This window comes from Thamnophis sirtalis, unplaced genomic scaffold (assembly GCF_051295495.1).
Source record: "Thamnophis sirtalis isolate CommonGarterSnake01/CBP01778 unplaced genomic scaffold, rThaSir2_p1.2 scaffold_3, whole genome shotgun sequence".
Taxonomy (NCBI): Eukaryota; Metazoa; Chordata; class Lepidosauria; order Squamata; family Natricidae; genus Thamnophis; species Thamnophis sirtalis.
This window is the reverse complement of record NW_028261383.1, coordinates 36622162-36647206: the sequence shown is the minus strand read 5'-3', so window position 1 is coordinate 36647206 and position 25045 is coordinate 36622162. Positions and strand designations below refer to the sequence as shown.

Genomic DNA, 25045 nt, shown 5'->3' with positions numbered 1-25045 from the left:
TATGGCCTGTAGAGATGGCACACAGAGCCCCCTCTGTGGACACATTGCACTGTCGCCAGCTGCTTTTCCAGGTTCCATTGCACGAATGCGCACCGGACAGCTTTTAATCTTTCCTATAATATGTCATTTTCCCAGGGGAGGGGTGGGTGGTAACTTCCTACAGTTCCACCACAGTAAATTCCATTTCTGGATAGAAATGAAAGGCTGAGAAAAGATACCGAACAATTGGGGGGGGGGGTTCAAGAGTGTGATGACAGGAGATTTCCTCAAAGAAGAATTATTGGCATAGTTTATCTTCCAAATGCCACAAGAGCCTCTGTTGCCTTTACCTCTGGAACTGTAATCTTCTTTCAGGATCTTGAACCAGCCTGTAAACAAGAGAAAAACATTAATGGGGTGGTGGAAGTCCACTAGCTGCCAGGTCGAGTGTGTCCGGTGGATGAATTCTGAGTTGGAATAATGAAGTGTGACTTCTGTAGCAAAATGGACAAATTCACACACACCGAGGCTTGGCAGGGCAGATCCTTCCCTTCTTCTCTTTCAACCAGACAACAAATAAACATATCCCAAGGGTGGGTCTGAGTAAACGGATGGGAAAAGCCAACATGACTTCAAATGCAAATGCACAGATGGGGGTATGATCCATAGCTCCTTTACCATATTGGACTTAAATTTGAATGAATTGAGTGAGCATGAAAGAATAATTACATAGCAATGAAGTCTGTGAACTCCATTCAGAGCAAAGATTAAAGGCTAAAGAGGACAAAGTCTCTGGTCTTGTGTGATTTTCTCTTTCTTGTGGGAATCTGATCCACCAGTGTAGGATGTTAAAACCTACCCCTCTCCTAGAAAAATGAAATATCCTGGGAAATATTGAAAAAACAGAATATTATATTTCCTTGGATAAGAAATGGAGAAACATGTTTTTAGGCAGGAAGCACCCTCACTCTTAATAGCCCCCACCCCTTGTCAATGGGCCACTAAAAAAGCCTGGACCAGTCTATTCTACATAACAAAGATTCCCCTTTCAGTTCCAGGGTGATGGGATTAAGGCCTGATAGTATTAGCCCTTTACCCATCTCACCACAGGGCACCTGGGAAGAAGCAACGCTCAACCAAACATGGACTCCCAGCCTACAGAGTTGCCCCTGCATGGCCTCCATGGGAGCCTGACAACCAATCAGAATTACAAGCTCAAGATCAGAGGCCAGAGAGGACATAAAGCCAGGGACTTTCAGCATCTCTGTCGTGTCTTTTCTTCTCCACCCAACATCTGGAAGCATGTGATCACCTTTTCCCCCAGGACCTCAAACCATGTGATCCAATCCACCATTAAACCATCTTTCCAAGCAGTCATCATGTTTCCAGTGTCTTTTTCCCCACTTGGAACTGAACCCAGAAGGAATTGGAATTGATTGGAATTGATTTTATTTGTAGGCCGCCCTTTTCCCTGAGGGGACTCAGGGCGGCTCACAGAAACCAGGGAGAGGGGAATACAATACAATACAGTACTAAGACGACAACACATAATAAAATAATACGCAACATGCATACAACATTCGGGCGGGGTAATGGTCCTTATCCCCAGGCCTGACGGGCGAGCCAGTTCTTCAAGGCTGTGCGGAAGGCCTGGACGGTGGTGAGGGTACGGATCTCTACGGGGAGTTCGTTCCAAAGGGTCGGGGCCGCTACTGAGAAGGCCCTCCTCCTTGTGGTTGCCAGCCGACATTGGCTGGCCGATGGGATGCGGAGGAGGCCCAACCTATGAGATCTTATAGGCCGTAGGGAGGTAATTGGCAGAAGGCGGTCTCTCAAGTATCCAGATCCACTGCCATGTAGGGCTTTATGGGTGGTCAATAGCACCTTGAAGCGCATCCGGAGATCGACAGGTAGCCAGCGCAGCTCGCGGAGGATAGGTGTAATGCGGGTGAATCGGGGTGCACCCGCGATCACTCGCGCGGCTGCGTTCTGTACTAGCTGAAGTCGCCGGATGTTCCTCAAGGGCAGCCCCATGTAGAGCACATTGCAGTATTCCAGCCTAGAGATCACGAGGGCCCGAGTGACTGTTGTGAGAGCCTCCCGGTTCAGGTAGGGTCGCAACTGGCGCACCAGGCGTACCTGGGCGAATGCCCCCCTGGTCACAGCTGCTATATGATGGTCGAATGACAGCTGTGGATCCAGGAGGACTCCCAAGTTGCGAACCCTCTCTGAGGGGTGTAGAATTTGACCCCCCAGCCTGAGTGTTGGATTAATGGCCGAATTTTTGGGAGGAAAACACAACAGCCACTCGGTCTTTTCTGGGTTGAGCACAAGCTTGTTAATCCTCATCCAGTCCATGACGGCTTCGAGTCCCCGGTCCATTACGTCAACCGCTTCATTGATTTGGCACGGGGCGGACAGATACAATTGAGTATCGTCCGCATATTGATGGTATCTAATCCCGTGCCTACGGATGATCTCTCCCAGCGGTTTCATGTAAATGTTAAATAGTAGGGGGGATAAGACCGAACCCTGCGGCACCCCATATTTTAGGGGCCTTGGGGACGATCTCTGCCCTCCCACTAACACCGACTGCGACCTGTCCGAGAGGTAGGAGGAGAACCACCGTAACACGGTGCCTCCCACTCCCACCTCCCGCAGTCTTCGCAGAAGGATACCATGGTCGATGGTATCGAAAGCCGCTGAGAGGTCAAGGAGGACCAGGATGGAGGGATGTCCTTCATCTCTGGCTCTCCAGAGATCATCCATCAATGCGACCAAGGCGGTTTCAGTGCTGTAACCGGGTCTGAAGCCTGACTGGAAGGGGTCTAGATAGTCTGCTTCCTCCAAGGACCGTTGGAGCTGGAAGGCCACCACCTTCTCAACAACCTTCCCCAGAAAGGGGAGGTTGGAGACCGGGCGGTAGTTATTAAGGACAGCTGGATCAAGGGATGACTTCTTCAGGAGGGGTCTCACCACCGCCGCCTTCAGTGCGGCGGGGAAGTTCCCCTCCCGAAGGGAGGCGGTTACTACCGCCTGGATCCAGCCTCGTGTCACCTCACTGCAGTTAGAAACCAGCCATGAGGGACACGGATCCAAAGCACAGGTGGAGGAACTCACAGCTCTCATGGCCTTGTCCACATCCCCGGGGGTAACCTCCTGAAACTCAACCCAGAGCTGTTGAACTTGGTCCCTCTGAGTCTCGGCTGGAACTGCAGGTGTGGAGTCCAAGTCCGTCCGAAACCGAGCAATTTTGTCCGCTAAGAATTGGGCATATTCTTCAGCTCTGCCCTGCAAGGGTTCCCCCGCCTCCCTTTTGTTCAACAGGGAGCGGGTTATCCTAAACAGGGCGGCTGGACGGGACTCAGCGGACGCAACCAGGGAGGCTATATGTGATCTTTTAGCTGCCCTAAGTGCCCTAGTATATTCCCTGGTGCAGGTGGTTACCATTGCTCGGTTCGATGCGGACTTATCGGACCTCCAACGGTGCTCTAGGCATCTCCTCCGGCGCTTCATCTCCCGGAGCTCCTCGGTGAACCAAGGTGGTCTCCGGGATCCGCTGCCTCGGAGGGGCCGCAGTGGCGCAATCCGGTCGAGGGCCTCTGACGCTGCCGAGTGCCACGCAGCAGCCAGAGTCTCTACCGGACTGTGGGTGAGAGTATCAGGAATAACCCCAAGCTCTGTCTGGAACCTTACTGGCTCCATAAGACGCCTGGGGCGGAACCACCTGGTCGGTTCCTCCTCCCTACAGTGGGGGTTTGGCCTCCGGAAGTCGAGCCTCAGTAGGCAATGGTCTGACCACGACAGGGGTACGATGTCACTCCCCCTCAGACCAAGATCACACATCCACTGCTCCGAGAGAAATACAAGGTCAAGCATGTGTCCCGCCGAATGGGTTGGGCCTCGAATTACTTGAGTCAAGCCCATGGCTGTCATGGAAGCCATGAACTCCTGCGCCCCATCAGAGTTTTCACCGAGCGTCGGCAGATTAAAGTCCCCCAGGACCATCAGCCTAGGGAACTCAACTGCCAGCTCGGCTACTGACTCGAGGAGCGAGGGGAGGGCTGCTGCAACGCTGTTGGGAGGCAGGTACGTTAGCAGCAAACCCACTTGACCCTTGAGGTCCAACTTTAACAGCAAAGACTCACACCCGACAATCTCCGGAGCAGGGACCCTACGAGGAACTAACGACTCCCGGATAACAGCGGCCACACCCCCACCCCTTCCCTGGGCTCTCGGCTGATGCAGCACCTGAAATCCTTCTGGGCACAGTTCTACAAGGGGGACTCCTCCCTCTGGGCCCAGCCAGGTCTCAGTAATACATGCCAGGTCTGCCCTCTCGTCTAAAATTAAGTCCCGGACGAGAGGTGCTTTATGTACAACAGACCTGGCATTTAGCGACAACAGCCTGAGACCAGGGTCCTGATTACTTACACCATCTGGTCTTGGAGTGGGACTCCTAGGGCCGGAAGGAGGGATCTCTGTGATGTAGCGAACCCTCCTTCCCCGGTAATGGCCTGCCCTAGAGTCCCCGCCGTATCTGCCCCTCCCTGTCACGACCGCAATACCCCGACCCTCTCCCGTGTCTTTAACCCCCTCAGCCACCCCCATAGCCCCCGCAACTCCCGGCAGGTCCTCCGAATCAAGCACACTCATTTATACACTCAAGCAGTCCCCACGTGATAATTAAAACACATAAAATACAAGAGTCATAGGGTAATAAAAAGTGGGATCATCCAATTCACACATTCAATCCCATGCACTCAGCATACCATTTCTTCCAACACCAGAACAAAACTAAGAGATGTTCTTTCTCTTGTTCTTTCTCTTCTGCCTTAATATTCTTTGCGCGGGGGGGGGGGAAAGGTGGAAGGGTGATATGAAAAGAATCAGATCACCTGGGGATAAACCAAGGGGAAAGAACATGTGGAAGAAAGAAATGTTGCTGGAATAAATGAGTGAGATGGAGACTGTTAGCGTGCCCAATCAAAATATCAGAACCCATAAAGCACATTTTTGATGCCTTCAAGTCATTGTGGACCCCTGGCGGATGCCTGGACAAGTCCCTGCAGTTTTCTCAGCCAGATTTCAGAAGAAGTTTGCCCTTGCTGCTTTCTTTCTAGGGGTTTCTAGAGAGGGGGACTGGCCCAAGGTCATCCAGCTGACTCTGTGGCTAAGGTTGAGACTAGAACTCACCATCTCCTGGTTTCTAGCCTGATGCCTTAACCACTACACCAAACTGGCTCTCTCTATATATTTACCCAATTAAAAATTAAAATTGATGCATATGCAGCCGGTACTACTTCTCACGGTTGCTTGATGGGATTTGAGTAGCGTTATTTTTCAACACAGGCTGGCAAATAAATTTAATTTCACAGACCCCTGAGAAAGTCACACTGTGCTTTCTAGGACAGTGATGGGGAACCTTTTCGGCACCAAGTGCCCAAACCGGAATGTGCATGTGCACACCTGCGCACATGCCCCAGAAACTCAGAGACCAGTTGGCCAGTGCGCATGCCTGTGCTGGCCAGCCGGTCTTCGTATGTGCCAGAAACTCGAAGACGACCTGGCCAGCTGGTCTTTGCACATGATGGAGTGCTGGAAACCCAAAGACCAAGTGGCCAGTGAGTAGCTGGTCTTCGGATGTCCGGGGCTGCGACACGTGCAAAGATCAGCCGGCCAGCATGCATGCATGTGCTGGAAACCAGAACAGCAGCTGGTGATGGTGCACGTGCCCACAGAGAGGGCTCTGCGTTCCCCCTCTGGCATGAGTGCCATAGGTTCGCCATCACAGTTCTAGGATCTTTGAACCAAAGCAAATCTTTGCGCTTGGCTTAATTGCCAAATAGCAGGCAGCACAATTGCTTGGGCTGAAACACAACACATGCCAGAGAGTAGGAAAACATTAATGGGAGTACAGTACAGTGCAAAGTCCTAAGTTAAGGAAGGCAAATGAATTGGACATGTGGCAGGATTGATAGCCAAGGCTAGGATGAAAGGGGTCATGAAGAGAGCAAGGGGATAAGTAGCCGAGGCAATACTTATGAAATATGGCAGCATAGGGCCAGATTTGGGGTTTGAGAAACAAAAAAGGTACCTTTTACTGCTTCTTTCTTGACCAGGAACATGAGCAGAACAGAGCAGCTACCTAGGAGAGTGACCAACCAGATCAGCACCCAGTAGGTCCTGGGATCTGCATCAAAGTACAGAGAGCAGGAATTCAGTACAGGTGTCCCAGCCCACCTCTTTCTCTTCCTGTCATTTCCTCATTGGCTAAGGCTGAAGGCAAAGTCTTGGGCAGATAGTCCTGGCTTCACTTTAAGGTAGACTTCTTTGGGTGTCCAGGACCTAGGGGGAGTTGCCATCTTTAACTCTTGACGGGGTCTCATTTTTCCCAAAACAATTTTTGGGAGTCTTCTTAGAGGGGTAGCTCCAGTTGGGGGAGAAGTGGCAACTGTGGCTTTTGCACACCTTTATTTTGTGTTTCATTTGGACCCATTCCTGGATCAGGAGGCCAGGCTCATAATCGCTGATTTCTTAGTCACTTCCTGACGGACAACTGCAACACACTCTATATGTGGGGCTATTGTTAGAGATTCCCCAGAAGTTTCAGCTGGTCCAGAACACAGTTTTGGAAACCATGTACATGCAGTTTAAGATGGTCATGTTTCACCCCTGTTGGCTCCCAGTTTCCTTCTAGATGCAATTCAAGGTGCCGGTTTTCACATTTAAAGCCCTGCGTGGCATGGGACAAGGTTGTTTGAGATATCACCTCTCCCCAAGGGAGATTGTCCCACCAAACCAGATAGTGTGAGTGAATTTCAGGTCTTCTCCATTAAACAGTGTTATTTGATAGGACCTAGGACAGTGATGGCGAACCTTTTTTGGCTCACGTGCCATAAGGGGGGGGGAGAGCGTGTGGGCGTGCCACAACCATAATGCAACATGTGACACCCTCCCCCAGTGCACATGCGCGCATGAGAGGCGGTCCCCCCATTTTTTGCATGCTCTTTTTGCCCTCCCCAGGCTCCCATAAAGACTCTGGAGCTTGGGGAGGGCGAAAAATGGCTTTAAAAAAGGCTGAACTCAGCTGGCCAGTGTGCGCATATGCGCTGGCCAGCTGACAGGGCAATGCCTCACTTGCCCTGACAAATGGCTCCGTGTGCCACCTCTGGCACGCGTGCCATAGGTTCGCCATCCCGGACCTAAGATATAGGCCTTCTCAGTAGCAGCATCTGCTCCAGGGAACAGCCTCCCCACAAAATCCAGAGGGCCTCTACCCTCCTAGCTTTATGGAAAACAGTGGAGGTCTGCCACTTCCCCCAGGCAGCAGTCAGGATGGGATATGAGCCAGTGGTGGGATTCATTTTTTTTTTACTACTGGTTCTGTGGGTGTGGCTTGGTGGGCTTGGTGGGCGTGGCAGGGGAAGGTTACTGCAAAATCCCCATTTCCTCCCGATCAGCTGGGACTCGGGAGGCAGAGAATAGATGGGGGCGGGGCCAGTCAGAGGTGGTATTTACCAGTTCTCCAAACTACTCAAAATTTCCGCTACCGGTTCTCCAGAACTGGTCAGAACCTGCTGAATACCACCTCTGAGTTGAGCCCAGCGTATACCAAGCAATCCAATCATTTTCAATGTCACTGCTAGTCCAATTTTTTTCATGTGGTGGGTTTCTAAGTAGCATTCCTAGTCTCAAACACAAGACACTCACAATGATCCACTGAACATGCCCAGAGTAGAGTAGCATTGGTCCCTTCTTCTTGCCATATCTGTAGAAAACAATAAAGAACAACTGTCTAGTCACAATATTCACCTGTCCACATAAGACAAAGACATAAGGCAAGATTTAGGGGAAGTCTCTTTAATGTTCACCTGGACTAAATACAGAATCTTAGAAGCTACAGGAACACTGTCTAAGTTACCAAAAGAATACTTTAAGAAAATTTCCAAATCTCTCCCTGGCTGGGCTGAGGGGCTATTTATGAGCCAGGGGTCTCCAAATTTGCTAATTTTAAGATGTGTGGACTTCAACTCTCAGAATTCCCTAGCCCCACCATGGCTGGCTGAAGAATTCTGGGAGCGGAGTCCACACTTCTTCCATTTCAGCAAGTGGATTGAAATGACTGCCAATGTGTTGCGTACCTCACGTTTTGATGGAGAATCCATCCGAAGACCTCTATCTGTCCACCAAGGATTCATCAAGTATGTGCTTTGTACTGTTCATTTTCTCCTTCTGGATCAAAGCATCCCACTACCTTGTCTTCCAGCCCTTGTTTACTACTCACCTGTGTGCACTTCCCTAACTGTATTCTGCTCCTCAAGTCTTCCTCCAAAGTTTTTCTTCTCTGCAAAGAAGGAAAGTGGGGGTGGAATGAAAGGAGCACTGGATTGCCCACTCACAGAAAGAGGAAGAGAAAGGTTGGAGAAAGGCCTTACTGTATTGAAGACCTTGGCAGTGGAGGCCCAGGTGCCTTGCTCCATAATTTGAACTAAGGAATTCCCCTGGGAATCCTGAATCTCCTGAAACAGTGAGTATTTCTGACTTCTTGTGACATCTAGGAGAAAAGGAAAAGCAGCATAAGCGATTGATCTCAGCCAGCGATCTCATGGATTTAGAGTCCGTTCTTGCATTCAGAGACCTTTTAAATCAGAGAGTATTCTGGGGAGATTCTATTTTTCCTAAGCATCTTTGGAACCAAGAATGGTAGATTTTGAGAGAGCTTTGCATCCCTCTTTTTGAAATCAAAAGACCACTTGAGTCTCATGTGACGGGCTCATGCATCATACAAAAACAGTCCCGGGATCAGCCATTTGCTGCAAGCCCTTCACTCTTCCCATCATGCCAGGAAAATACTACCTTCGTGCATAAAATGAGGGAAGAGACAGCTATGGCAGCAACGCCTCTCAAAGAGCAGACTGTAGGCCAGTGATGGCTAATCTTTTCCGGACTGAGTGCCCAAAGCACGTGCATGCCCGAACCCCCCAAATGCAATGCGTGCAGCCCTGTGCATGTGTCGTGCACATGTGCTCCGTCACCCACACATGCACCCCGTCCCCTGCGCCCCACTCCTGCACAGCAGAGACCCAAAGACCAGCTGGCCACCGGGAGGGACATGTGATGCACAGCGGAGCTGAGCTGGGGCAACGGCTTGCGTGCCATAGGTTCACCATCATGGCTGTAGGCAAAGGACCCTTCAAATGGCTTTGGGAGACTCGCTTCCTAATGCTCATCATTTCCATTGGGGTCTTTGCATGGGACAGATCCAGGGGTGGGTTTCAGCCGGTATGCACCAGTACGAGCGTACTGGTTGGTGAAATTTAGTGTGCCTTCCTGGACACCTTCTTTTGAAGTCCCCGTACCGGAACACTGCCTCCCCCTGACCTGCCCCCCTTCCCCACTCGCTCCCCCTGCCCGCCGGTCGCCGTCTGCTCACTTGCCCCGCCTGTCCACACCATGCTTGCCCCGCCCACCCACTTCCTTTGCCCACCCCGCTGAGGCTCTGAGGCTGCAGGCAGGGAAAGCAATTGGATTAATCAGAGAAGGCAGGACAGAGAGGAATCCAGGAGAAAACTATCACCCAAAAATCTCCCAAAGTTCTTTCTCCTGGATTCCTCTCTGTCCTGCCTTCTCCAATCAACCCAATTGCTTTCCCCAGCATGTGATAGTTTTCTCCTGGATTCCTCCTTGTCCCTTCTCCGATCAACCCAATTGCTTTCCCAGCATGCAATTTCAGCCCTAAATCCTTCAGCAGTCTATTTTTGGAAGTTTTCCCCCTCTCTACCCCCCCCCCTTTTCCCTTCATCGGAGTCACAATTTTTTTTGCCATCCTGGGCATGGCTTGGTTGGGGGGGGGGTGTCATGTGACTGAGTGTGCATGAGTGATGTCAAGTTGGCCATGCCCACCCAGTCACATGACTGCCAAGCCACTCCCACAAAACAGGCCAAACCTACAGAATAGGTTCTAAAAAAAATTGAAACCCACCATTGGACAGATCGATTGCTGAAGAGAGAGGAGCAGCAAAGGTAGGGAAAGAGTTGTGTCCAAATTAGAATCTTGGCCAAGAGTAAAGACTCATCCTGACCACAGGCAGGATCACAAAGCCAGTGTTTGAGTCTGCTTTCCCTCTCTCACACCACACCACACCCACCCATCCCATCCATTTCATTTTCCACAATATGTTTCAGAGGATTTAATTTCATAAACTGCTTCTGGAACCATACAGTATCTACACAGATCATGCAATCATTAATATATAATATATATATTATTTGTGTGTGTGTGTTGTATTTGTGCTGATAAATAAATAAAGGGAGACTAGTATAGATCTATTTCAAGCTATTTAGCTCTCATCAGCTAGCCATACCCTTACTGGGACTCTCCCCTGTTATCAGCTGTATATTTATCAGCACAAATATAACAAATGTAACAAAAAGGCAACAGTAAAAATATTGGGTTTCTGTCTGGATGGTCTCTTGTGACAAGCCGAAGGACAGAGAATGGAAGTAGTGATCTTCCTCCCATATTTGGGCATACCGGGGGTTGTAAAATCTATCTATCTATCTATCTATCTATCTATCTATCTATCTATCTATCTATCTATCTATCTATCTATACACACACACACACACACACACACACACACACACTGTACTGTACACACACAGAGTATGTATAAATAAAAAGTATGCAGACAATACAATATATGAGGTAAAATATTAATTTAAGATAAAACCATAATAAAATCACCATAATAAAGCACCATAGAGTTGAAATGGGATAGATGATATAATTTGATATCTAAGGAAGCCTACCATCTCATTGCTTCTGGTGTGGCTGAGATCATCCCAGTGTGCCTTGAAATTTTTCGGGGGGGGGACGGGACATTTTTGAACTTTATGTGTTATTATTTGTTCTGGTGCACCATAGTCGTGCTGCGGGCTTTTGACCATTCCCCGCTTAAAGAGCTTTCTGGAACCACTTTTGGAGCTAAAATAAATGTTGCCGAATAAACCAAAGTGCTAATTGTGGGAACAGTCTGGCATGCATCTACACCAGCACTTACCATCCTGCAGGCAGCTTTGGAGGTAGGTACTTCCATTCCTTCTTACCTGTACAAAGAGGGAAAAGTTGGATTGCTGGAATCTGGGGAGATTATCAGAACATGTTCATGGGCACCACCACTTATCACATAAGGGAACCATTTCTAGTTAGTAATAATACGTGTGGCTTTCTTGACCAGATTTGAATCTGGATAGATACTTATAGAAGCGCAACGGGGAAATACATTGGAAGAAAAGTGTCTCAGGATTTAATTTTTCTGTGGAAGTCAACAACAGACTTTTATTTGTAGTTGGATTATACTCTCTCTGTGTCTTATTTGTATAAAATGTGGAGCATGTAATTTTGCAGAGATTTTGCTCCATGCTGGATACAGTCATAAAGCAGACTCTCAAGTGGCGATGGTTATTTTATACGACTTGCTCAGGAAACAGCAGGCATTATACATCTAGACATGGTTTTTTTCAACCTTGGCCATTTTAATATGTGTGGATTTCAACTCCCAGAATTCCCCAGCCCTCCTGCCATCTCTAAATTGCCAAAGTTGAAAACCATGATCTTGATTAAGAGACAGACTGTGGATGAAGGTCAATAAAACCACAACAGCAGCTCCAAGAAGCAAAAAGTCATTGAAGATGCCTTCTTTTTCCAGTCTTTCTTTTTCTCTCTCCTGTAAATCAGTCCAAACTCCATTTCAGAGCAATGAGAGAAACTTTTTTTGACTTTTGATGTCTGCTAAAATAATCCAGTCCTGTGGAGGATCCTTGGAAACTGAATGTAAGGTTGCCCATTTTTTTAAAAAAACACTATGTTCCTACCTGCACACAGAGGTTGGGATGAGGCCGCAGTCTTGGGAACTCCTGCGTTTCCTATGAAAATTGGGGAAATCAATTCTGTTACAAGCAAACCCAATGCAGAAAGGCTGGAAACCAAAATTATGTGTGTGCACTATATGTCTGCCCCCTCTGCTCATGTGCAAAGCACGACTTACATCTGACTGCAAGTAGCTACACCAATCTCACCAATTAATGTCAACATTACATAGAACTAATGAAATTCAGTTGGAATACCTTAATGAATGAAGGTGAATATACATGTCCCAGGATAATGTTGCAGGATGCAATCTGGGTCGGTACGTTGTCTTTCGAGCTTTCGGATTTGTGCTGGAGCCCATCCTCAGGAAACTTCTCTCTAACCTTCAAGTTCCCTAAAGATGGACTCCAGCTTGAGTCTCAAACAGGTGGTATTCAGTCAGTCCTGTCCGGTTTAGGTGAACTGGTAGAGGCGGCTGCAAGAGGCTCCGCCCACCCACCCCGACATAATGTACGACCTTCTGCGCATGCACAGAAGGCAGTGTGCATATGCAGAAGGTGGAACATGTGCTCACATTTATGAACCGGTAGGGAAGGTAAGTGAATCCCACCACTGGTCTGAAAGCTTGGAAGACAAAACCTCTGGTTCCGGTGACCGACCCAGATTGGATCCTAAATTAATTAAATCAAATTGATGTATTTGGAACAGAGCCAGCATGGTGTAGTGGTTAAGGTGAGGCCTAGAAATCAGGAGACTGAGTTTTAGTTCTGATGTGTACAGAAAGCCAGCTGGGAGACTTTGGGTTCTCTGTATGTTCAACCTACCTCACAAGGTTGTTGTTGTTGGGAAAAATAGGAGGCAGGAGTATTAAGTAAGTTCACTGGATTGAGTTGACCAAAAATGCATCTTAAAAGGTGGGGGGGGAGGGAAATCTAATAATAATAATTACAACAACACTCCATATATTTAACCATGACTATTTTCATTGTTTCCATCACAAAAAATATAGTTATGTATTTTGGAGAGAGTGTATATGTGTGCACTAAAATTTATTAATGGCACACACTCTTGGAGATGGCATCTCTTTACAACTATGAGTCTTTTGACCACTTCTCCTAAAGGTCTTCTGGAGAAATGAAGATGTCAGATGCATCATTTCTCAGCAGGGTCCTCAGACTTTCAAAAGAAGGAGGGAAGGAGGGAAGGAAGGAAGGAAGGAAGGAAGGAAGGAAGGAAGGAAGGAAGGAAGGAAGGAAGGAAGGAAGGAAGGGAAAACTCCTGTTTAGTGCAAAAATGGGAGAAAGAACAAAAAAGAAACAAGAAGGAAAAAAAGAGAGAAATTGGGGAGGGAAGAAAGAAAAGGTTGCAACAATCAGATTTATGTTTTGTAATTCCTGGTGGAATTTTTTTACCAGAATCCCTTTAACCTGGCAATGGCAGCATACTGACACGAGACTCAGCTTGTTCTTCATCTCCTGATTGACATTTCTCTTCCCCATTTTTTTGCATTCTCTACTTACATCTGGAATGAGGACCAGATGTAGATGGGGATGCAGAGGTTGGCAGGCAAGATCTTCCATCTGCCAGCAGGGAACCAGCTCTCCTTGAAGGTCACACTGAGCAGAAACCAAGCAGCTCAAACTCCCACCAGTAGCGTTAACTTCCAAACGGCTGCGTGTCCAGGCCGTGGCCAAAGCTGCTGGGTCTGAAATGAAAGGTTGCACTTCTATCAACGTCTGTAGCGATTCTCAGCCATCTAGGTCTGAGATGCTTTTTCAGGAGGCAACAGGACTTTCTTGCTTTTCTCTTTGAAAAAACTTAGTTTTTTCATTTCTCATCCAAGAAGCTTCTTCAGCTTGACTGAATGGTGGGGAATGGAAAGATTTATATTCCTTGCAGACAGCTGATCATTTGCATCCAGAGGTGGACTGCAGCCAGTTTGCACCGGTTCAGGCGAATCGATTGTTAAGTTTTTTACCAGTTCGGAGAGCGGCATTACTTTAAGAACCTCCAACATGAAAACTGTGGTTACTCATCCTAAAATAAATCCTCTTTACTTGGAGCTTCAAAATTTGCTATTTGCTGAGGAGGTGTGTAGCTAAAAGTCAGCCTACATTTAGTGTACATCTGACTTTGGGGAATATTTCTTCATAACCAAGCAAAAGTGCATTTTCTCTGCAGTTCACACCCCTTGCTCGCTGGATCTGGATGTCACAAAGCAAAGCCCACATTTTGTAATTAACCCCCAAGCCCCGTTTTGACTGGCAGAGTGCTGCAGGAGGTTGTCATGCCCCCCCCAGTTATACCCCACCCCAGCCACGCTACCCAGCCACACACACCCAGCCGGTCATTAGGGCAGAGAACCGGTTGTTAAATTATTCGAAGCCCACCACTGTTTGCATCCTTTTTGAGGGTCGTTGAAGCTCATGAAGATTTATCTGTGTCCTTAAGGTCATCTGACTAGTGCTAATGGTTCCTGTACTCTGCAATTTTTCTGTTCATATAACCATACCATTCGAAGAGTATTCATCCCAAATTGCGTAGCTAAACGTCTGTAGCTACAGATGACCAGCTGCCTGCAAGGAATATAAACCCTTCCATTCCCCACCATCCAGTCAGAGCTGAAAAAAGCTTCTTGGATGAGAAGCAAAATGTCTTCAAAGAAAAAATAAACAAGAAAGCCCAGTTGCCTTCTGAAAAACTACCTTTGGGACACTTCTATCAAAGAGATCCCATCTTCCCAGCAAGCCCATTACCCCGCATATGCATATATTTACATTTATTTTAGCCATTCGCTATGTGCCTTAAAAACGGAATGAAATGCAATTTTCATACCATTTGCAAAGGGACAGAGATGAGTTCGAGGTGTGTTAGCTTGGTCTTCAATCTTGGGCCAGACCTATGAACACAATATTTGAGAGGATAAGGAGGGGGAGAGAGGTGGCTTTAAAGAGCATTCCATCCATCCATCCATCCATCCATCCATCCATCCATCCATCCATCCATCCATCTGATTTTTATACTTCTGCAATATCTACCTCTGGGAGGAATACCAAGGTTGAGTAACCTCTTCTCAAGGAGAGCAAAGCCCCTTGGATCCACAGTCTTCTCTACCCTTTCCAGTGGTGGGTTTCAAAAAAATTTCGAACCTACTCTGTGGGTGTGGCCTCCTTTGTGGGAGTGGCTTCGCAGCCATGTGACCTGGTGGGAGTGGCTTGCTGCCCATGTGTTTTTTTCTTTCTTTCTTTCTTTCTTTCTTTCTTTCTTTCTTTCATTCTTTCTTTCTTTCTTTCTCTCTCTCTCTCTCTCTCTCTCTCTTTCCTTCCTTTTGTCTCTCTGTCCCTTTTTCCTTTTTTTCTTTCATCTCTCTCTTTTTCTTTCTTTTTTATTTTTTTATTTATTTATTTCTTCCTTTCTTTCTCTTTCTGTGTGTGTGTGTGTGTGTGTGTGTGTGTGAGAGAGAGAGTGGTGGGTTTCAAAAATTTTTAGAACCTCTTCTGTAGGTGTGGCCTGCTTTCCGGGTCCACTGGTGGAACCTCTTCTAGCTGGTTCGGTAGATTTGACGAACCGGTTCTACCGAATAGGTGCGAACTGGTAGGAACCCACCTCTGACCCTTTCCATCCCCAGTTGTCTAGAATCAACTCTGGCTTGTGGTCTCATTTCTTAAAGCCACATGACTCAACCCAGCGTAGGGACTGTCGTGTGAAACTGTGGACCTATTTTGATTTGGTCTGTTCATACATCCGATTGACACAAGGAAGACTGTATAGATATGCTCAAGGCCGCAGTTGCATAGTTGCAGCCACATCTTGACTTTTTTGAAACCCCCTGTGGATGATCCTGGGAGGGAGGGGCCTATCCTGCCCTACCATCCTCCAGGCATTAACAGCTGGTTGAGGATGGTAAGAGGGACGCGGTGGCTCAGTGCCTAAGACACTGAGCTTGTCGATCAGAAAGGTCGGCAGTTCAGCGGTTCGAATCCCTAGCGCTGCGTAACGGAGTGAGCTCCTGTTACTTGTCCCAGTTTCTGCCAACCTAGCAGTTCGAAAGCACATAAAAATGACAGTAGAAAAATAGGGACCACTTTAATGGGAAGATAACAGTGTTCCATGCGCCTTCAGCATTTAGTCATGCCAGCCACATGACCATGAAGACGTCTTTGGACAGGACTGGCTCTCCGTCTTTGAAATGAAGACGGGCACCACCCTCTAGAGTCAGGAATGACTAGAACATATGTGCGAGGGGAACCTCATGACACAGGGCGTTTGATGTCACTATTCTCAAAGGACTTATCTGGCAGCGGGTGATGCTGTGCAACCATATGCTTCATCAGTTGTAGATTGCCATTAATGCACACTAAGTCCACAAGACAAAGTCTGACATAGAAAAGAGGAAAATCTACCTGGGAATTGCTGCAAACATGAACTAGGTCACCAGATGGTGCCTTGGGGCATCTGAAGCTACCCTCCCATTTGGAACAAATCAGACAATCCAGTCAAAGCTCAGCTTTTGGTGCTCTGGCAGGCACATCTTTACAGTGCTCTTTGGCCACAGAATGCATGTTGTGGCCTTGTTCTGGGAAGTTTTTTTAATGCCCCAGACAAGTTTACAACCATGGAAAAGCTTCCTAAATTCCCATCTCGGTACTAACTAGATTCAACATGCCTTTGCTTCTGATCTTCAGATCAGATTAGCCAAGTGCTGCCGCCTGCCAAAACTCATTTGTTACAAATACTGTATTTTTCGGAGTATAAGATGCAACTTTTTTCCTCAAAAAAGAGGGTGAAAATACATTGAATGTAGCATTTTTGGCCTCCCCAAACTCCACCCCTTTTGCAAAAATGACCATGCATAGCCTTTAGGAGGCTTCCAGAGTGCTCCTGGGGGCTGGGGAGGGCAAAAATGAGTGAAAAACAGGCAATGCATGGACTTTTTTGGACAAAAACGGGCCAGTTTCTGCAAAAAATGGGCTGTTATTTGCTCATTCCCCCCCCCCCTCCAGCCTCCAGGAGCACTCTACAAGCCTCCTAAAGGCTATGCATGCCCTTTTTTTTTGATGAAAAACGGGGCCGTTTGGGGGGGTCTGCAGAGTGCAAAAACTTTTTTTAAAAAAATTTCCCTCTTCAAAATCTTGGTGCATCTTATACTCAGAAAAATATGTTAATCTAGAAACCAGTCCTTGTGTCAAGGTTCCAACTGGTGAACCTAACCAATTCAGCACTCCGAGAGGGACAGCTTTCTCAAAAGAAGTGTTTTATTGAGTACGCACCAGGCGCTTTGAGAAAATCAAGTGTAAATCAGGCACTGTTAGAATAGGGATAGAGAACGTTTTGATGAAGGAGGCTTGCACTACATTTTTAACAGCCTGGCGCTGGAATGGGTGAGACAATGATGCTAAGATAATAATGGGACTGTTTTGTTGTTGTTGTTGTTGTTGTTGTTGTTTATTGAAAAGACAGTGCCATGTCATGATAACAATTACAAATATAGCAAAGCCAAAGAAAAATCAATAATAAATCTTAACATACAAGCTAATACCGTGTTTCCCCGAAAATAATACTGGGTCTTATTTTCTTTTGAATCCCAAAATATGGCCTTGGCCTTATAATCGGGGGAGGGCTTATTGTTTTGGGGTTGCTGGGCGGCTGCTCTCTTGTGAGCGGGCTCCCGAAGAGCTTGGTGTGGGGACAGGAGGATGCGGGCACAGCCTCAGAGGCGAACGACTGTGTTGCGCTGTCCCACCCATGAGGTGACTGCATTCACAAGCAGCTGCCCGGCAACCCGAGGTGGCGCAGTGGTTAAATGCAGCACTGCAGGCTACTTCAGCTGATTGCAGTTATGCAGTTCAGCTGTTCAAATCTCACTGGCTCAAGGTTGACTCAGCCTTCCATCCTTCCGAGGTGGGTAAAATGAGGACCCGGATTGTCGGGGACAATATGCTGACTCTGTAAACCGCTTAGAGAGGGCTGAAAGCCCTATGAAGCGGTATATAAGTCTAACTGCTATTGCTATTGCTATTGCTAACCCCCCTCTCCAGCTGGGCAGAGCACCACTCACCGACCCAGCGGTATCCCGAAGGCGCCAAGTCACAAGTTTGTCTGTCCCCCCATCCCCCGGCTCCCAAGGCTTGGTGCCTTCGGGATATCACTAGGTCGGTGAGTGGCACTCTGCCTCGCCGGAGGGGTGTGTGTGTCCAAGGGGCTTATTTTCAGGGGAGGGCCTATATTTTTGCCTACCCCACCCCAAAAGTTTGGCATGGCCTTATTTTCAGGACATGTCATATTTTTAGGGAAACACGGTAACTATAACATTACTATATTGGACTGTTTTGGAAAAGATAGACTTAAAAAAAAACCTATACCTATGGCAGATTTACAATTTTATTGGAGCATTTACACTACAGTGAATCCTGGTGTGGTCAGGAAAAGTCACAAATGATATCCTTGCAGGCCTGATTCCATCTGGGGACTACAGCTTGTCCCTCCCTAATTTAAAATAATTCAGGAGCTTTTAGATTTTGGCTGGTTAGAGGTTAAAAACATTCACTCCACAGATCTCATCTTGGGATTTCCTGCCCTTCCTCAGTGAGTCCTCTGGCACCAGTCCAAGGTCATGCATTTCTACCTAAGAAACCAACCCTCCACAGATACTCAATCTCTCCATCTCTAGAACCAGTTCTGAGAAATGCCGCAGGTGAGAAAATGGGCTAAAATATCCTAGCTGTAACTGCCTTAATCTTGTTCTTTATTGTCCGCTCTGCAATTGTATATCAGATTTAACTCTGGGCAGGTGGCCTAAAGAATTATGGGAGAGATCTTCTGAAGCATTGTTCTTACCTGAAAGCAGAGACAAGGATACACCTGCGAGATTGGTAAAGTCACATTCTCCGATCCAGCCTAGGTTAGGGGGAGATAGGAAACTGTGAGTAAATCAGGGTCTACTACTTCACAGATGTTTTCAGGATACTAGGATTCCTAATTTTTTTGTTTTTATTTCATTTATTAAATTTATATACCACCCATCTCGATTAAAATTAAATACATATATGGCTATATTCCATAATTCCGGGCAACTCACAGCAACAGTGATTAAAAACATAAAAGAAAAAGAAAGACTAGTATCCAAAGAACATCTTCTAGCAGCCCCTAAAAAACATACCCCAATATATAAATATCGCAACCACTGGGCTCCAGCTTCACTTTAGTCTAATACCTAGAAGAAAAAGATGCTTTTTAAGGCCTTAAAAGGAAAGGTGAGCAAATGAAGGCATATATCTGTGTCTTGGGATAATGTTGCGGGATCCAATCTGGGTAGGACACCAACACCAGAAGTTCAGTCTTCCAAGCTTTTGGATTCATGCTGGAGACCATCCTCAGGGAATTTTTCTCTCTCCAAAATGTGTGTCCTGGGCAGTTATATGCATTCTATGTGGTGCCTGGTTTTCTGTTGCTTTTAGTTGTTAATTGATGTGTTGTTGGCCGGCTATTAAATCATTGGTTGTTCTTTCCTTGTGCTCCTAGCCCCTTGGCTCTTAATTACTTGATGAGCTGGTATTAAATCAGCACCCCTGTTGACTGACAAGGGCCCCGTTTCCCAGGCTTCAATCAATTCCTGGGCTATTTTTGTCATTGCTCGGCCAACAAACTTAGCAACTGTGAAACCGAATGTATGTTCTTGTTCTCTCCAATGTGATGCTAGTAATGAGCTTGGGTGAGTGGCCGCTGATTTCAAGAAGAAGGATGTTCCATGGGACAGAGGCTACTATGGACAAGACTTGCTTCACAGTTGTGGCTAGATGACAACAATTAAGGGAAAGGGCCTGGAGCATGCCATCCTATCTGATCTGATGGAGTGGGCAGGCATCCCTTCTCAGGGAGAAGCAGTCAATGGTGGGATTCAGCCAGTTTGGGCCGGATTGGGCAAAACGGCTGTTAAATTGCTAACTGGCCCACCCCTTCCAGGAGTCCCCCCCCCAGCCCGTTTTGGCTCCCAGGAAGCTGCAGAGAGGCCTACTAGGCCCAAAATGGGGCACAGGCGGGGAGTGTGGTGTGGCCCCCTCACAGCCTGTGTTTGCTTCCAGGAGGCTGCAGGGAGGTCTACTAGGCCCAAAATGTGGGGGGCACCCCCCATGGCCCATTTTTGCTGCCAGGGAGGTGCAGGAGGCCAAGTGCTGCCTATTACATCCACTGGCCATGCTCACTATGGCCATGTCCACCCAGCCGGTCATTAGGGCAAAGAGCCAGTTGTTAAATTATTGGAATCCCAAAACTGGCAGTCCACAGATAACTTTATAGCTGTTATAATAAAAGTAGTCCTGGATGGCATTAGTTTCTTAGTCTGGTCTACACTTATAAGGCTGACACTTGCTTTTTCTTTAGGCTGAAATAACAACTGTTTCTGATTTCATTCTCAGTTGTCAGATTTCAACAAGAAGAAACATCTTGTTATCCTTAATAACAACGATGGGAAATCCCTTGATTTTAGTCATTCTTTCCTTGAGTTAGGAATAAAACCCTGGAGATCTGATTCCCTGAAGCTCCATAGCCTCTTCATTTGGAGGCAGTAACAAAATGAGCAAGGTTTATATGCATCCAAGAAAGAAAACAATATGCAGGTAGTCCTCGTTTAACAAGCACTTGTTCGGTGGCAATTCAAAGTTTCAATGGCACTGAACGGGTGGTACTTTTGACTTCCAGCGATCACATTGTCTCTGCAGTCATTGTTCTGACCCAGGCTTCCCCAAAAAGCACGAAGCAGATTCCTGGTCCCGACAAAACCCCTTTTTATTAAACGAATGTGAATTCCTCTCATTCACATTCAGCAAAGGCCTGGTAAACAATCTTTCAAAGGTGAATTGATGACCACAGAGATTATCTAGCTTGGAAAGCTGCCATGTAAATATTTTCCAAAGGCAGAGCTGTCCAAGGAAAGACTTGGCACAGAGTCTCTGTGATTCATGAACAGATCTTCATACTTCTGAAATGAACTAAGAAATGAACGAATTGTTTCCTCCAAAAGCCCACTCTTCTTTCACTCCTCTTTTATTTCCTATTGGAGGGTTCCATTTACCAATCACCTGTGGCTTTACTCCCAAATCCACCCTGATTTCTGAGCTGTTCTTTTCTTCTCGCAGCTCTGCGCATGCGAACAGGCTCCAGCTGTTCCTCTGCCTCACTGCTGTCTAGCTCTGGAAGCAGCTGATAACTGGCATACGGCCCTGGTCCCCTCTCTGCCTCCGATGCAGAGCCCTCCTCAGAGCCTTCCCCAGACTCCAGGACTGGCCCATGTTCCTCCCCAACCTCCTCACTGTCTGAATCTGCTGCCAGCTCTGCTCGCCGCTGGTGGGCCACAACAGTCATGTGAACACAAGCTGGGCACTTGACAATCAGTTCACACTTATGACAGTTGCTATGTTTCATGGTCACATGATCAGCATGGCTGACCTTCCCTGCCAGCTTCCTGCAAGCAAAGTCAATCAGGGAAGCCAGTAGAGAAGGCTGCAAGTTGCTACAATAGTCACTTGTCAGGTCTACCATTTTCAGCTTCTTCATTCTGCCATATCCTGCCATAAAGCATGGGGGAGAGGGAAAGGAATTTGGGGAAGTGAAGTTTGGGCATGAGCATGGGAAGACAAACAGAGGTGAGGAGACACGCTGACAAGAACCTGAGGTGCCAAACTGGAATGAGTCAACTGCCAAGGGCATACGACCTGGGAACAGAATGTGAAACTACATCAAGAGATGCCAAGCCTCAACAAAGCAGTTTCCAAAACTTCAAACTGGCATATTATTGGGTCAGTGACGTGTGGTGAGGATTACGGTTGGTGAGGCAAGAGCGTGGCAGCGGCGAGAAACAACATCCCCGCCGTTGTGTCCAACAGGCGTCTCGCGTTTATGTCCGCCATAGACCCGAGACGCCTGTTGGACACAGCGGCGGGGACGGAGGAGGCGGGGGAGGTGAGGCGGCAGAGCGTGGCAGCGGCGAGAACGTCCCCGCCACTGCTGCGCTCCGCCTCCTCGCCCCCCGCCTCCTCCGTCCCTGCTGCTGTGTCCGACAGGTGTCTCGCGTTTATGGCGGACATAAACGTGAGATGCCTGTCAGACACAGCGGCGGGGACAGAGGAGGCAGGGGGCGAGCGGCAGCCGGCAAAGAAAGGGGAGAGGAGGAGGAGGAAAGGGAGAGGGGAGCAGGACAGGGCTCCCGGTGGGGGGTGGAGAGGAGAAAGGGAAGGGGGGCACAGCAGGCAAAAGAAAGAAAGCGCCAGCCCGCCAGCAGAGGCGGGTAAAAGACCCACTTCTGCTGGCAGGCTGCCCCTCTCTTCTCAAACAAGGCTGCCCTCCCTGCCTCTCCCCCTTTCCTCTCTTCTCATTTGAAAGTTTGTTTGAAGGAAGTGAAGAAAGAAACACACGCGCGTGCGCACACACACACACACACACACACACACAAATTACTCACACTAAAAAATTACTTACAAATTAAATTCCAATAATTTTGAATTCCTGCCCCCTCCTTCCATCCGACCCACATACCTTTTCCAGCTGTGTCAGAGAGGATTTCAACTCTCCTCTTGTCCACCATGATGAAAATGTAAAAAATGTAAAAAGAAAAAGGCAAGAGCTGCTGCTGCCAGAGCAGGAGGCAAGAGAACCATGTGCCTCCTTTGCATAAGGAATTTTTTGCCTTTTAACCCTTGCTTAATTCTGTTGAAGTGATCATAAAGATAGTCTAAAGGAGGCACTGGTTCTCTCGCCTCCCCCTGCAGTTAAGCACTAACCAGAGTTATCCACTGTGACTCTGGCAGCAACTACCTCTGCCTTTTTCCTTTTAATTTTTTTTCTTTTCATCATGACAGTGGTGAGGCCACTGTATTGGGTACTGATGGACTGATCAAGGGGGGAGGATCAGAGAAAGGGGAAAAGGGTAACCTTTACAAGGTTACTCAGATCTAGCTTTACTTTTGCTGCAACCATTTAACTTTAGTTTAAAAAAAATAAACTAGAGTTTTTAAAAAAACTCTATCACTTCAACCAGATGGAGTTGAGAGTCTTTCTTTCTTAAATGTCTAAGTTGGGGCAGGTCTGACACTCTGTCCCCATGCAGCAGTCACTCCTGATCCCACTCAGTGTCTCACCAGCCAATTGTGCGCCTTCTCCAGGGGTGGGATTCTACCGGTTTGGACCCGTTTGGGCAAATCGGTAGCTCCAACTTTCATCTGGAAACCCACCCCACCCCACCCCACCCCACGCTATGCTCACCTATATTCTCTTTTCTGAAGCCCATCTGACAGGCGTGGCAGAGTGGATTCCACACCTTAGCTGTTTTCCTCCCCAGCAGTAATGTAGAAGGTGATTTCTCTGTAAACTGCGTACATGCGCTCAGCAAACCAGTTGTTAAACCGGTAGGATCTCACCCCTGACCTTCTCCCACCAAAAGCAGCCACTTACTTGCCTGCCAGCCTGTTTGCGACTCTCCTGGGACTTGCTTAAAATCCTGTGATCCTCACTTAACAACAGTAATGGGAGTGCCAGGATTGCTGTTGTTAAGCGATGAGGTTCGTGTGACCACCCACGTTATGCTTGCATCGTTTAACGACAGAAAATTTGGCTCCAATTGCTGTTGTTAAGCAAGGATAACCCTGATCTTGACCGGGAAGTACTAGGCAGGACAAACACTGGGGGAAACCTTCACTTACCAGCAACCTGGGAGTCGCCTGATCAAAACCTATAAATCCGACCGTCCGATTCAGATAGAGCCACAATTTGAATTGTTGTCCCTTAGGGATGTTTTCCACATGTAGAATCGCTGACTGTAGTCCCACAGAAATGGATAAACTTGGCACTGTAAGACAAAATTTGCTATTAGCATTCCACAGCATTGAGGGCTCAAATCAGTTGTCCAGCCTTGCATAATCCAAATGGGGCTTTTGTTTCCTGGGAGGCCAAAAAGTATCTAAGAGATGTAAAATCAATGCATAATGAATACATAAAAAACACAAAAAAAGGAGATGGTGTATATATTTAGAAAGTAATAGAGATGGAAATATTGTATGTACATGTATATATTGTAAAAATGAGAAAGTATGAAACAAAGAGGAATATGTATAAGAGAACAGGTTGTAAAATGGAAAACCCGAAATTAGAAAAAAGAAATACCGATAACGGAAAGCTGTAAAAGTGTAATTGTGATTTTAATGTTTGGAAAATAGCAGTAGACTTATATACCGCTTCATAGGGCTCTCAGCCCTCTCTAAGCGGTTCACAGAGTCAGCATATTGCCCCCAACAACAATCCGGGTCCTCATTTTACCCACCTCGGAAGGATGGAAGGCTGAGTCAACCCTGAGCCGGTGAGATTTGAACCGCTGAACTGCTGATCTAGCAGTCAGCTGAAGTAGCCTGCAGTGCTGCATTTAACCACCGCGCCACCTCGGCTCCCTAAATGCTGAATAAAAACACTTTAAAAAACGAAATAAATATTTAAGTGGTTTGATTCATACAACACAGGTTATAATAGGTCTGAATGTGCTGTGTTGATGCAGCTGTTCTAGCTTGTGAGTTATGGCTTAGGGTTTAAACTGTGATTTGAAGCCTTGTTCGTGCCTAGATGTTCTGGCTATGGGGTTTGATCCTAGGAAAAACGTGGTTCTTTCATGCTACAAAAAGGAATGCTGGGAGTTGCTTGAATCCCTGTTGATGCCTACACAAACGGGAAAAGTATTGATGGGAAAATCGGCGCATTAGAGCATACCTTGGCACAGGTGAATGGCATCTGTGGCTTTGGGCCAGGTACAGTCTATGAACAGAACACAACAGAGACATCCAATGAGTTGGGAGGTTCAGGCTGATTTTATCAAATAGATTTATTGCTCCATTTCTTATTTCTGGAGAACTCACCTGGTCCATGGTGCGTGAGTTGTAACACACCTGCAGAACGATAACGAGGCCACGTGAAGACTCTGAGATGCAGCTCCCCACTGAGAGCTACTGGGAAGCAGTTGTACTGCAGGGACCACTAGAAAGGAAGGAGAGGGGGGGGAATCAAAGAGCTTTTCTCACCCAGATTGAATTGAATTGAATAATCTTTTATTGTCAATTTCCTGTATACTGTACACAATAGATAAAGGTAAAGGTTCCCCTCACACATATATGCTAATCATTCCCAACTCTAGGGGGCAGTGCTCATCTCCATTTG

The 25045-nt window shown here is 47.2% G+C and overlaps 1 protein-coding gene across 1 annotated transcript in view; it reads right to left on the bottom strand.

The window, feature by feature from the left end:
- IL17RC (interleukin 17 receptor C) overlaps positions 1-25045 on the bottom strand; it is a 43827-nt gene that overhangs the window by 3447 nt on the left and 15335 nt on the right. The window contains exons 6-18 of the mRNA XM_087708692.1: positions 24748-24865; positions 24602-24646; positions 23548-23693; positions 18692-18751; positions 14690-14753; positions 13375-13559; positions 11860-11910; positions 11046-11091; positions 8418-8536; positions 8267-8326; positions 7693-7750; positions 6077-6172; positions 330-368 (exon numbers count right to left, since the gene is read on the bottom strand). Of these exons, the coding sequence (XP_087564818.1) occupies positions 330-368; positions 6077-6172; positions 7693-7750; positions 8267-8326; positions 8418-8536; positions 11046-11091; positions 11860-11910; positions 13375-13559; positions 14690-14753; positions 18692-18751; positions 23548-23693; positions 24602-24646; positions 24748-24865 (1087 nt within the window). The remainder of the gene's footprint in view (positions 1-329; positions 369-6076; positions 6173-7692; positions 7751-8266; positions 8327-8417; positions 8537-11045; positions 11092-11859; positions 11911-13374; positions 13560-14689; positions 14754-18691; positions 18752-23547; positions 23694-24601; positions 24647-24747; positions 24866-25045) is intronic.